Source organism: Ixodes scapularis, unplaced genomic scaffold (assembly GCF_016920785.2).
Source record: "Ixodes scapularis isolate PalLabHiFi unplaced genomic scaffold, ASM1692078v2 PGA_scaffold8__174_contigs__length_109621045, whole genome shotgun sequence".
Taxonomy (NCBI): Eukaryota; Metazoa; Arthropoda; class Arachnida; order Ixodida; family Ixodidae; genus Ixodes; species Ixodes scapularis.
The window spans coordinates 67,738,110-67,753,064 of record NW_024609883.1 but is presented as its reverse complement, the minus strand read 5'-3'; the positions used below and the strand labels follow the sequence as shown (position 1 = coordinate 67,753,064).

The window sequence follows — 14,955 nt, the reverse complement described above, 5'->3', positions numbered from 1 at the left end:
GGGCATCGAGGTATAACCTCCGTATTTAGCCACGATATTCTTCCATACGGAGACCGTTGTCACTATCCTTTTTACGCGACTACCCATATGCGTTTTTAAAGGAGTACAAACATTGGTTTCGACATCAGAAGAGTATTGTCGACATCCAAATAAAGGCCATCCCACTGTATTGTCTCCAGCTGAAGGTGGATTCGTTAATTCTTTAACTATACCATCGGCACTGTAAATTTTGTTGTTATTCGTAATTGTCTCCAAGACGAAATCTAACCAATCGTAACGCTCGCATGCACGAAGGACGCTTGGTGATCGGCGACGCATGCATTGTGTAATGTGTAAACATCGCTCTGGTGGCCTAATACTCAATGTATCTACAGTACTAAACATATAAAAGATGCGACATGCTGTAATTATTTCGATAGTGAGCTCTATAGGCTTATTCAATGCAAGCATAAAAACTGCGTTCCAGTCCACATTTCTACACTTGCTTACACTTATAAGATCTCTTGGATTTATTAAAAGTAAATTATTTAATGCGTTTAATGGACCAAAATCTTGTTTTAGCTCGATCGTAGAAACATTATTTTTTGCAAAAACGTATTTAAAAGTTGAATTCGTAACAGTATCCCATGTTATTTTGAAATCTGTATTGATTTGTAACTGCCCTTGCAAGCTTACAAAAGCATTTGTATCCGAATATAAAAATGTCAGCCAGACATTTGTTATGTTTCTAAAGGCCAATAATATTGGATTGATATCAATAGAATAGTCATTTATACATTCGAAATCAGATTGCACCATTGTAGGAACGTAAGTCAATATGGGTGTCTTAACTAAAGGGGCCAAGTACTGTATCACGTTGATACAAGACAAATTGTAATCTGGTATTGGTATACGATATACGTCAAGATCATTTTTAGGTAAGTATTTAATTTTTAAAAGAGTCATTATTTTAAAGTATGCGATTGGACCGTATAACATGCACACCGCGTCGTGGATCATGGTAGGGCATTCGTCTAGTAAAATATCAGTCCAGAGTTTCAATTCACTCTTTCGTAGCATTTTAAAATCTGATGCCCTGAGTAAATCTAAAATACATGCACCCCAATTGTGTTCCGGTCTGCATGTATACATTGGCGTGTCGTCATAAAGACTTCTAATGCCATGACAAATATATTCAGCAGTGTCTATGATATCGTGAATTAATGGGTGTTTAAGAGAAGAAATTTTATACCATAAAAGACTATTCGTTTCTCGTTCGTCTGCATCTATAATACGAGTCGCATTTGTGACCGCAAATGCATCAGTCTTTTCAACTATCATCCCATTTAATAAACGATATATGTGATCGATTGTACAAAGATATCTACCTCGTTGTTGTGTTTGCGACAAATCAATTGCATACACATATCCACCAGCTGTGTTGTTCGTAAGCCAAGAATTATTTTCCGAAACGGTAACGACATTTCCATCGATGTTAACTTCATGTTTTAAGTTGCAATTATTTGGATCGTATCTCGTTTCTCGTATAACGAAACCTAAAAGGGTCACGTTTTCCAAGACGTTACTTTTGAAACTCTGATATTTTATAGGTATTGGGGCCGTTGTGGTCTGAGCTGTAAATTGCCTTGCAGCGTTATCTGCCGATAATTTACATCTTTCGAAATTAACCAAAAGTGTGATATTTACGCTCACGTTACCAGGTGGTATATTTAAGGTAAACATTTTTATTTAAACTTAAGGAATGCAATATCGTTGTCTTTTTCGTCTATTCGTGTCCGGTATTCTAGTTCTCTTTTCAGATAAGGCATGCGACACATTCTTAACGAAAGATTCATAAACATTGTTAACTTGAATCAACGACATAGTAGGAAGATTATTCGTTCTGAGTATACTTGTTACATATTGGTGTAATTTTTTGAATGTATCTACTTCTGATATTTCGGACATATCGATAGCATTACCTTTATATTCGTATCCTAGTAAATTGGATATAAAGGTACTTGCACGATGTCCGTTGTACGTGTACATTAGACATTCTTTGATGGAAAGAATTATGTGCATGAGATCAACAATGTGTGGGTTCACGACTTTAAAATTTAAAATTTCCTTGTTAAGTAATATGTGACGCATTTTTTCAAAATTTTGCCGCATATTTTCAACACTGTAAGAATACTTATCTGGTAATTTCAAAATTGGTTTGTCTTTAATCAACTTGTAACTGACGTTGACAAATTCATCTATTAAATCTAATGAATGAAGCGTAAAAACTTCTGATGTCTTTTCAAAACTACACGCATAACCTTTGCGAATATTAAGTGGAGCATAAGTATTTGGTTGAATTGCAGCTGTCATTTTACTTAAAACCCCGTCTCGCTCAATATTTGTTACGTATTCTGTAAAGTACATGTAAACAACTGCCATTTGAATATGCATTGGAATAACTTGCGATTGTTGTAAAGTACCAACATGATTTGTCATAACATCAGGTAATGTATTTAGGACATCACTTATACGTTTATGCAAATTTCTACCGTAATAGCTCCACAGTGTATCGCTAATAAAATTATCGTAAATTCTAATAAAATCGAGATCGTAATATGGCCACGTAGATTCTACTGCTCCTTCTAATTCATTTGCCACATTATTGGGAGGCGTGAATTTCCACCAATTGACTTTACCTTTTACAATTTTGTTAGGAGTACCTAAATATCCTTTGTTATATGCATTCAAAACGAAATCGAACCAATCGTAAGATAGACATGCATGTACAACCTTTATAGAACTAGATCTCACTGAAAAGTTAATGTGAGTACCTTTGGTGTATTCTTTTATATCACTACTAGGGTTGTATACATAGCGCGTTCTAAAACACGTCATAATTATAAGAAGTAACGTTGACCTAAATGAACTATAGTTTTGAAAAGTGGGTTCCATTTGTTTTGCTTCAATAGATTTATTTAATGATGCTATTAAAATTACATTCCATGATGGGTCGATTCGCATATCATTAAAATCGGCAATTAATAATGTGTTTAAAATTTCTAAGGGACTCGAATATGTAGCTAAAACGTGTCTATTTGTTTTTGTACATAACATAAAAGATACATTACGCGGTTTGTCTTTGTCTACCCACTCACCACAACTGTATGTTGTATAAACATCATTTGGTTTATCAGAAAATGGTGCAAGTGTTTCAGAAAAAAATTCCAAACCATGATGATTCTCATGCGGTTTATTGGATACACCAGATTTTAACAACATTGTTTCGTGTGGTGTGTAGAAGTAGTGTAGCCAGTCATCCGTTGCAGCCGAAAAGGCTTCAAATCCTTTTTCCAAATCCAATTTTTCTGTAATACTTTGCAAAAACTTAGACTCAACGCTTTTCAAGAATGCACAACGATTGTCTACATTTAGAACAGTCTTTAAAGCCTCGGATTCGGTAAAAAACGGATGTACGTGGCTATATACGACAGATTTGCTAAAATGATTTCGATTTGACTTATATCCAGTTACAATCGCTGACCCCTCTTTATACATCTCTGGGTAATCTTTGATCAATAGGAATGAAAGGTGATCTATTGCTTGCATAGTCATACTATATATCTGTGGCGTAAATAACAAACACAATGCAGTTTGAATCATTTGGCAATGCCGCCTTTTATCAGCAATCGACCAAAGGAATGAATGTGCATTAAAAGAAGTTTTCTCACCCCACAATTCAGCGTAATGTACCTCTTTAAAACACCTACCCTTGGAATCGATTTCATCGCAAGCTTCATCTACGACGTACGCCATTGCTACACCAAACATATATGCTTCATAATCATCTACGTAAGATTGCATATTTGTATAAAGCGATTTCTTTCTATTAAAATATTCACTACCAACTACGTCAGAATAATATAAATTCTGTCGCATTCGAGGTACACCGTTGTTAATTATGTGCTGCCAATACAGCCCATTCGAAATTGCGTAACTTAGAGGCCTCGTTCCGGTAGCACTACTCGTAGAAAATGGATTTCGGCCATTCACATCTATACCATGACAGATGCAATACAGATAATCCAAAGTACATAAATATTTCCCACTGTCACCATCAATAACGTAAACATAGCCACCTTCTGTCGATCCATTTGCATCGTCTGCAATGTGAATCGGTTTATACTCTGTCACGTTAAAATATGCATTTTCGAGTGTAACGTTTTCTGCAAGCAAATCACCAACGTGAACAATACATTTCAAATCGTGAACTAATTTTGTTATTTTCAAAGGCTTCCCATGTAAAACGAAACTCAGTTTGTCAACTTTAAAAGGAGTATCTATGTGTATTACCCTCGATTGGCCAAATATTTGAATTACTTTAGTAGCTGAAATGGAAGTACCGTTTTCGAATTTTAAAAGACAATCTATATTAATATCGTTAATCAAAATTGTCATTATGGCATATGCTATTTTGTAATCACAAAATATATTTTGTATTCGCAGTTCTTTATAGAAAAGAAAACTATTTTGAATTTCACAAATTCATGTTTTTTCTGTTTTAATAATTTATAGATTAGCATAACGTTTCTAATATCTATCACATACTATCAATGACAAAAAATCTTATACAGACACGAAAACACGATATATGATGACAATTTTTTTTTATTCAAACTTTAATTGCCTTAGAAGGTTGGGTAAAGTACAATTTATTATTGAATATGGCTTGAAGAGTACATACCGCATGAGATCGCATTTTGTAATCGATATTGACACCCATCTTGTACTGGCTCGTTTTGTTATTTCTTACATAAATGTAATGCATCCGTGTACATGCAACTATAATAGTTTTAAACAACATGGTTCGATAATGAACAATTGCGTAATTAAACACGGAATTCCAAATGTGACTCTTCTTTACGTTTTCGAACTTCTCGAACAACAAATCATTCAAAGGTTCCACTGGATCGTTATATTTTGTAATGACCTCTTTTTGAGCATGTCTACATAGAAGTAACATCGCACTTTTGGGACTTTCGTCCCATTCGTCACACTCGTGTGTTACATGGAGATATAGGTGGTCACCATCGATTCGAATTACAGGTTGGGTATTAACTCCACGTTTTGAAAACACATCGCTGGATGGTGTGTACAAATAGTGCAATAAATCGTCGGCAAGTGTGGTAAAAACGCGTTTAGCTATTTTGAGAGAAATGGGTCCCTTCGGGTTATTCATCATTTTCCCCTCTACATCCGAATTCAAGTAAGCGATTGCCTTCTTTGATGTTCGCAATTCCCTACCGTTCGTAACATGCGAAGGTTCAGTAACGAAAGAATTTATTTTTGTAGCAAATGGGTAAATGCGTGGATAAAGTACCGTTTTCTCTACGTCGTTAAAAACAAATATTTCCTTCTCTTCGTCGCTCGGCCCAGATGGTAGTTTGTAGTCTTCTATTTTTTGCATCACTTCGTTATATACAGAAGGAGTGAAGTAAAGACACATTGCGTTTTGAATGATATCGTTATTTAATTGTCGGCGAGTTATGCACCATAAGGTGTAATGAGCATTAATTGAAGTATTTTCCGACCCAAATAATTTAAAATATTCATTTTCACAATTACAGCGACTGGCACCGTCAAGTAGATCGAAGGCTTCGTCAATCACATACGCCAAGGCGACTCCAAAATCATATGCATAATTGCAAGGTATGTACTTTCCAACGCTAAAATATAACGAATCTTTATATTCTGCGTAACGATTACCTACTTGGTCCGAATAATATAATGTACTGTCAATCTTTTCACTCGTTATTAATTTTTGCCAATATAAACCATTAGAAATAGCACGACTTACAGGTCGCTTGCCAGTTACCTGGGAAATGGAAAATGGATTACGCTCTTCCATATCACCTATATTATTATACAAACAATATAAATAGTCTAAAGTACACAGATATCGCCCACTTTGACCATCGATGACATATACGTATCCACCTTGCACAACTCCACTTGTATCAGGAGAAATCTGGACTATGGCATCGCCATCCATTTCATACACATCGTTCTCCAAACGGAAGTCTTTTTCTGTCAATTCGCCAATATGTACGGGAGTATCGTCGTTCTTCCATATGCGCAAAGGTTCGGCATGTAATACAAATCGATAACTTTCGGCCTCAAATGGATTCGATATTGCCAATACCGAAACGAAATTCTTCGAGAGAGTTAATTTATTATCTTCGTTAAATAAATCACAAATATATTGTGTATCTGGACATTGATTGCGTTCGTAAAGTAAAAGCGAAGTTATGTTAACTGTACACGTATCGGCAAAGTGGATGTACATCTTTGTTGTGTATTAATATATATCGATATTAGACCTAGAATGCATGTAATTTTCAGATATACAGTTTTTATTACTTATAGTAAACAAATAAGAATGGAAAAGGTGGCGACTTTGGGTGTTTATTGTAATTTCCATCACAGAGGAGTTTGGGAGGAGCCGAATCGCGATTGGACGACGAGCGCGATTCCCTTTCTCATTTTTTTTTGAAATAGATAAATGACAAAAATAACCAGTGTGTATAAATGGACCTTACCACCACCTGCAACAACACTCTTCTATTTCTTATCAAAGCGAACAGTTGCCTTCTTTTCAAACATGCCGAGACGTATGAAAGTTGCTTTAAGAAGATCGCCTAGAAACGTATCCCATATTCATAAACTTCCGCCAGAGATTTGGGAAAAAATTTTAAAGTATTTAGACTATAAATCAAAGTTTAAGGCTTTACGTGTATGCAAATTATGGAACGAGCTTTTGGAAAATAGTCCTCGCATTTTTTGGCATAACGAAATAGCATCCGTCTATCATCTTGCCGATATAAATACTTACTCCATCGCGAAAAGGAATTTAAAGGTTTAAATATACATACCAATAGCTGTGTAGGTGTTTGCCAATTGTTTGTGCACAAACACCCTCGTGTAAAACTTTTAAGTTTCCAGAATTGTAATAGACTAAACGACTATGTTATATCGAGAGCTATAGATTGTTTATCAGGAACTTTAATTAGTCTAAGTTTGCATAACTGTAAATTTGTAACTGATATTACTTTACTAAACATTGCATTATTTCTTCCAAAGTTAGAATTACTAGACCTGAGTGGTTGTAATAATCTTACAAACGAAGGATTAAAACACTTGGCTGCCATTGATCCAGCACTTAATAGAAATCGATTTCATAAACTGCGAATTCTACACATTGACAATATTGTGACAGTACGAGATGATGTTATTTCAAATATCTTGAGGACCATGCTTCCTTTGGAAATATTGACTTTCAGTAATTGTAAATCTATCACTAGAACTGTTCTCTTCTATATCGCATTTTATTACAGAAATTTGATCTATTTAGATATGTCTGGGTCTTTAAGAGTTGTTGCAGATGATTTATACTATATTTTACGTCCTGCAGATAGATTTCGGGATTTGGTGATTAGATATACAAGCAAAGCCGACAGAAAAGAACATCTATTCCGATTCTGAAAACGGAAACATCAACCGACTACACGGCCTACCCACCTCTCAAGCCAAGCGATGTCTACCATTTCTTCGTTGCCAAACGAAATACTCGTTACGATATTTCATTTCCTTACACAAGAGGAAAAAGCTGTTGTGGCAACGGTGTGTAAAAAATGGTATTGTGTCGTCGACTTACCTGTGCTCTGGCAAAGGAACAGTGTCGCATACATTGGAGACTACAATGCAACATGCTTCGAGACCATCGTTCGAAGAAAAGTATCCAAAGTCCACCTGTGCAATGGATTCGACTACCGGATGATTCCATTCAACATCGTTGACATCGACTGTGGAAGACGCTACTCTACTGTCGTGACATTGTTACAGTGTAAGAAGAATGTACTACGAACTCTGAAGTGTTTAAACGTGTCTGGTTGTTTTGATTTAACCGACATGGATTTGGAAAAAATTTTTCTCATCGCCCCAAACATTACTAATTTGAATGTGGAACAGTGTGTACGTTTATCGGATGCAGCTATGCGCAGAATTGCGTATTACTTGACTGTGACATCTTTGAATGTTAATCAATGTGTGAACATTACTATGGACGGCATGCAATTTTTCTTAAACAATGGAAAGTCGCATCTCATTTCCAAATTATGCATGAGTCAAATGTGGAATGTTGATTTTCACCAGCTTGTATTGTTAATTCACAAGTGCAAATTCTTAAAAGAGATTGAAATGTCATTTTGTTACAAATGGAATTGTCACTTGTTTCAGCAAATAGTAGACGCTCTTTGCTATTTAGAAAGTTTTGTAATTAATATCAATCTCATATTTGAAGAGAATGTATTGATTGCATATATTCAGGATTATAGAAAATATCTTTGTAAGAAAGGTAGAGGACAGAGTCGCCAATTAGTTTTCCGTATTATGTACTATTCAAATAATGGAAAAACACTCGCACTTTGATCACAAAAATAAAAAAATTCGCTTGACCAACTGACCACGCCTCCATTTATGTTAAACATTCACACCCTCCCCCACAACACCACCCACATCCCTCTCTCACTCCTTCATTAGGACACAGGCGCTATTTTTTCCGAAACCCCTCAGTCGTCCAACTGGAATACCATGGAGCGTTTGCCAACAGAAATTGTGGTTCACATTTTCTCGTTTTTAACAACGTTTGAGAAATATCTCGTGTCTAAGGTCTGTAGCTCTTGGTCCGATATCGTCATCTGCAAATGTCTTTGGACAAAGGCTGTGGCCTGTGTCGGTGAATACGACTCCAATTTCAAAAGATGGATCGTTCTACGAGACGTTCGACGTTTACATCTCACCGAAGACTTCGACTTCAGAATGTTTCGGCCCAAAACGGAATACGTAAAGTGTGCAACTTACGAACGCTTACGTCCACTTCTACAATCTAGAACACAAACGACGAAGGTGAGAAGTTTATGCATCGACGATTGCTCACAAATGAAAAACGTGGATATGGAATATCTAGTGCATAAAATGTCACAACTTGAAAAATTGACTCTAATGTTTGCATCTCGAGTGTCGTCTAATGCAATGTATTCTATCGTAAAGGGTCTTAAAAAATTGAGAATACTTCAACTCGATCACGTACGTTTTACCGAAGCTGACATTGAAATCATTTTGAAAAGTGACATGGCTCATCGTTTGACGAAACTCACACTGCGAAATCTTTGGCTAACACGTCAACATCTCTATGCAAACGTTTTACGGAAGTGTAAACGGCTGGTCAAGTTGGAATTAGACTATTCACGTGAATTAACGATTACACACTTTAACAACATGATGACGAATCTAGGTCCATATATGACGTATATTTGTTTTTACGTGAAAAACTTTGAGAAAGATTCTATACGCATAAAATCCTTAATGTATTGTTATTTTCTCTCGACGAATGGACAGCCCCGTAAAGTTTATATTTTTATAAAACGTGGAAACTTGACGAAATGTATGAGATGGAAGAATGTATGTGTTCAAATGGAGAGTGGGGTTTGGTGAGGGTAGTTTGTTATGTTTATAAAGTGGAAAAACAATGTGAGGGAGAGGGTATCGCCTATATAAGAGATCCCACCACCACACCAGTAACGGATGAGAAACAAGATGGACCCATGGATGCACAGTTGGCATTTGTGGACAAATCGTAGACTAAGATCCTTGCCAAATCCAAGACTGTCCGAAGAATATGAAAAGTCTACTAGCATACCAACCGTCGCAGTTTTAACAAGTGAATTGCGACGTATGACGAATGCACTGGACACTGTGCCTGTGGACGCATTTACAACGTGCAACAAGTCAACGGCCAACAACTTCTGCTGGCTTTCGGAAAACACAAGTATCTTCAATTCTCTGTTATTGCATATTAATCTGGAACTCAAAGAACATCGACCGCATGCTTTTGGATTGTACAACATGGATATCTCCATTGGTATGGACGATTGCGGTGTTTTACTAGCGTGCCTTGCGATGCATCTGCTACTTCGTATTCATCATTGTATCGAATCGATTGAGCTAAGCAAAAATGTACTTGTACACGCTTATACAAAGATAATTTGTGATGGGATTTCTTTGAGTCGTGGACTTCGTAATATGCATATATGTATAGATTTGGATTTAAATGCATTCGTAAATATGCGTATCCAATTGTTAAAAGCCCTTTGCCTTTGCAACTCGAAATTTGAAACATTGCATTTCTTTCAACTAAACGTTCCTTCAAATCTGCAAATGCAATTCGTCCAAATGTTGCAGCGTCAGCCATTGAAGTCGTTAGATATAATTAGCAGTGATTTGTCGGAAAATAGTGTCGTAGAATTAATGAATGTTTTGTGTGAAAAGAAGGAACTCGTTTCTTTAAAATACAATTCAAACATTCTTAACAAAGTATCTGCTGATAAATTTGGAAAATTTTTAATAAGCGAACATTGTCAACTTCGAGAAATCCTTTTTATCAAAGTAGAAGAAACACATTTGAACGATATGATTAGCATATTTCGGAATATTGGAAACAACCGTACTATTAAGAAATTAGGGGTACTCTTCTGCGATTTAGATACGAGTGCACACCTTACTTTAATAAAGAGTTTATTTAATAATGAAAGCATCGTTACTCTTACCTTCGGAGACATGGAGATTTCACGAAGTGTATTTAAACAGATTGCAAAGTTATTGAAGATAAATAGGTTTCTCGAGGTTCTTGAAATCAATTGCATGTTTCTGAATTTAAGTTCGGCCATCTCACTTTCAGAATCATTAAAACGTAACAAAAGTCTTCGTAGGTTAGGATTTGGTTTCACCAGTATAGAAGCCGATGGTATCGTATGTATGATTGAGACTCTCACTACAAATAAGACTCTAAATAAATTGTCCTTTAATATAGATCCTATGACCGAAAGTATACAAAGAGCCTTATGCGACGGACAAGCATATTCTCGTGTATGTTTAGTTTCGTACGAGACGCAAGAGTTGTTTGCATATTCGCAATATATTACAAATAATATAAATACTATTACAAGTGTGTGTGTGTCGTCCATGATATGTACTGACGATTGTATTGCTGCATTGTTTAGATCTCTACAAAATGCACCATTTTTAAAAGATTTGTGTGTTAAGACATTTTCTCACATTGACCTAAATATGTCTGCCGAAGCCATACCTACAATTTTACGAAATAGTTCAAGTTTAAAAAGTGTTAATTTGTGCTTTAATTTCCGAATCGAATTCATAATTCCAATAATGAATGGTCTAGAAAAAAGCAAAAGTATAAAAAATTTTAATATGCCATATATCTTGCAATCGGAAGACACTCTGCAATCTTTAATAAACATCGTAAATAATAACACTGTTTTAAATAAACTTTCCAGTATAATGGTTGCTGATGCGTGTCCAGATATTGGCCATTTATTAGATGCGATAGAGAATAATACGACTCTCTTAAAAATGGATGTATTTGGTATAGGTTTGACGCATGTGGATAGTTTTGACTCTGTTTTTCGCATAAGAGAAGCAATGAGAAGAAATCTATCATTGCGTAATCGTGTAATGGAATTTCTCATGGATCCACCAGCGTTTGTCACATACGACGCGGTAGTTCTTTACGAAAAAATAAGGTATAGCGATTCTTTTGTCAAATTTGCGAATAAAATAATTACAAATAACAGTTTTTCTCATATGCAAAATCGAGCAAACAATTATCTAATGTATAATTTTTTTAAACTTGCAAATATTTGTATAAAAATTGTGTGTTATTCTCTATTAGAATCTCGTGTTGTACAGATCGACAGTCTGAATCATGGTTGTTTATTTAAAATTATTTCTTATCTTAAATTGTCCGATATTAAAAAGTGCTGACCATAATAAAATAAAAATATGTAATCGCACAAACCATCTCGTTTCTGTGCAAAATCATTTATTCGTATCGCGTCACATCACAGGTAAGTCATTTCATTTTTGTTTTCCTTATACAATTTCAAAGCTTGATGGTCTTCACTGAACCATCTGGACGAACGGTCTGTATTATCGTAGTCTTGTTTCTAAAGCGTCTCGGCGTCACTTGAAAACAGTTGAACAACATTTGTTCCACTGTCATTATTTGTCTGAGACTGACGACTTTGATTCGCAGAGTTTTTAGATGCTTTCCATGGGTGAGTATCGTTTTTAACGCCGTAAATGTAAAGCCACGGGTCAATTCAAGTTCCAAAGTTTTTAAAAATCTACAACGCCTAAGAAGCTGTTCGTACAACTCGTGATCGAACTCGTTGAGACGCGAGATCGATAGGAACCTGAGTTGGGTTACAAAGTCACTCAAGAAGAGTTCCCTCACTTCAACGAGATGCATCCAATATGTCTCAATTGTGAGATATCTGATGGTCTTCTGCGCCATGATGAATTGGAAGGTCTTGGGTGAGATGATTTCTGCATTAAGCAATGTCAGAGTCACTAGTCGTGGAAACTTCTTGAACACTTTTTCTAACTTGTAGCTGATGATGTAGGGGTCGTTGAGGATCAATGTATGCACTTCACTCAAGTCCACGTCTGAGCTCGTCATCAAATCGTTCAAACTCCAAATATGGGTACACAGGATTCGACGCACCTTTGGTGGGAGCATCTCAGTGTCGAAGTCTTGGCCAATTTTGACGCTGGTAATTCCCTGGCGACAAATGGAATCCTTCACGACGGCGTTGAAGGGTCCAATCTTGGCGAAATCCAATTTCCAGAGTTGATTGTTGTCCAGGATCGATGCCCACCGTTTACACACGCGAACCATAGTAACCTTATCCTTGGTAGGAAGGTAGGAGAAAATGAGAGTTAGAATCTCGTTGGGGATCTCTGCGAACATTGCGAACGAGCAGTTGTGGACTCACTGGTTATGATGTCTAACGGTCAGTAATATTTATGACCAATCCTCCTTTCACACCTCCTACACCACCCCTTCCACAGCTTACCGACATCCAGCGATGTCTACCTCATCCCCCCCCCAACTAGCTGTGGGTTTTAACAGAGAAACACTGACTGCTAGGAGAATTCAATGGAAACATTTGCAATTTTGAGCTGCACAGTGTTTCGAGCTTTACGATTTTTGCCAGCTTTTACCACGACGAAAAGCAACCAATGCGCCGAGAGGTCTGGTTAGAGCAATCACGCTTTCTGTGCGTATACTTGTGTGCAATAGAGAGGGACCAGGTGGTTTATTGTCCCAGCAAGCATGTGGCTTCCCCAGTTGTGTCAGCTTAACTGCATATGAAGCATATGAATCATTTGTGGCCAAAGGCATCTCAAGTAATTGCATTGCATGTATACTTATTTATACAGCTGGAAACTAGTCAGTCCCAGTGGGCGTCTGGTGTCTCAGCAGTAGATGAGCAATTTAGCCAGAGTGGTACAACCGCCAGCCCAGGGTCTTTAACGTGCACCGCACAGTAGTGATACACGACTGCACGCCGGTACAATACTCATCCAGATAGAAATGGGCATGCAAGAGTGGGGATTGAACCCAGGCTCCCCGGGATCTGCAGCATGAATTTTCGCTCCACTCCCTCCGAGATACGGCGCAGTAGCACACTCGGCCACCAATCCCCCTGTGAGCAAGGAAAGCATGATAAAAGAATGAAATCACATACTTGTGGTTTGGTTGCCAGAAACTTGATTTCGGCGAACCACTGGTTGAGGGCGCCAGACCGCTTGATGTCTTCCATGCCTTTACTGCCTCGTCGAAGGAGAGGTGTCGAGAAGCCCCACAGCGCTGCAACGGCCACCAACCACAGGACAGACACTGTGGAGACGAAGGCATAAAAGACAAGTTGTCGAGGAACACTTGTGCTTTGAGGGAAATGAAAAGAAATTGGCAGACCATTAAATGTTGCGTTACGCTATAGTGTCCCGTTGCACCGAAGACATTTAGTGACGCGGTGTCACATAACATGACGCCGCAACGTCACGTAACCTGATGTGAGAGGCATCAGGTTACGTTAGGTTACGCCATGTCAGATTACCATAAGGTCACGCAGCTGGTCACGTAACAACATACGTCATGCAACCTGAAGTCACGTAACGTAACATGACCAGACGTCACGTGATACTCTGACGCCACTGTATCACGTCACGTCATGTGCCGTGGCGCATGCGCGGACAGACCAATCTCAGGGAGTACGGGTTTCCAGTGTAAAGAGTTCCATGCTTTAAAAAGCAGAACAGATCATCTTAAAGTTCCACAATTTGTGGGGCTGAATTAATGCTAGAACTACTACTAAAGGAAACAAACCTTACGACCAGTCAGACTGGCAATCGACGTGTTGTCACTTAAATTCATCAGGTTTCCAGTTCATCATTGGGTGGAGCAGCTTAACCCCACGAGCCAAAAGGCCTGAAGGTGCTGCGTCTCTGAGCCAAATGTAGACTTCCTGAGTAAGGCTCCCCAGCAGGCTTATTTCCGTGCTCTTCCCACCAGTTTATGCAGCATCCGTGTTATGTCTAAAAATGCCATTACTAAAGAGGCTCTAGCGCTGAGAGAAAGCTTTGGTTAGAGCTAAGCTAGTTGGTTTATATTCTTGGGTGGTGTTCGGCTGGTGGTGGAATTCAGCTGGCACCATCCTAGAAAGCTTTGTTCTGTGCTGATAAACACCACTATGCCGTCTAGAAAGCGTAAAAAGGCGTTTTAATGAAGAAACACTGTCTTTATAAACTATTGTAAAATCAACGTACACCACAAAGCCACAAAGTTTGGTGAAATACCCGATCGTGAAGTTTTGTCCAAGGTGCTGCGAAGTTAACGATGAGCTTACCTGGGTCGAGCATGTTGGACTTTTAAGGGCCTGTCCGCTTTGTATTGAAGGACAAGGTTGAAAAACACCTCCTCATATACAATTTAAGTACATTTTTTTTTCTATGGATAAGGTTTTTCGTAAAAGAGCTACAATACGCGCGTAATAC

At 37.6% G+C, this 14,955-nt stretch overlaps 3 protein-coding genes across 3 annotated transcripts; 2 read left to right on the top strand and 1 right to left on the bottom strand.

Moving 5' to 3' along the window:
* The first annotated feature begins 8,628 nt into the window (after positions 1–8,628).
* On the top strand, positions 8,629–9,531 carry LOC121833602. The gene has a single exon (XM_042287018.1). It carries the CDS (start codon positions 8,629–8,631, stop codon positions 9,529–9,531), a length of 903 nt encoding a protein of 300 aa, XP_042142952.1.
* Positions 9,494–11,946, top strand: LOC115325916. The gene has a single exon (XM_040500764.2). It carries the CDS (start codon positions 9,622–9,624, stop codon positions 11,875–11,877), a length of 2,256 nt encoding a protein of 751 aa, XP_040356698.2. The 5' UTR covers positions 9,494–9,621; the 3' UTR covers positions 11,878–11,946.
* On the bottom strand, positions 11,911–12,959 carry LOC115325918. Its single transcript, XM_029986641.4, has one exon. It carries the CDS (start codon positions 12,863–12,865, stop codon positions 11,996–11,998), a length of 870 nt encoding a protein of 289 aa, XP_029842501.2. The 5' UTR covers positions 12,866–12,959; the 3' UTR covers positions 11,911–11,995.
* Positions 12,960–14,955: the final 1,996 nt, after the last annotated feature.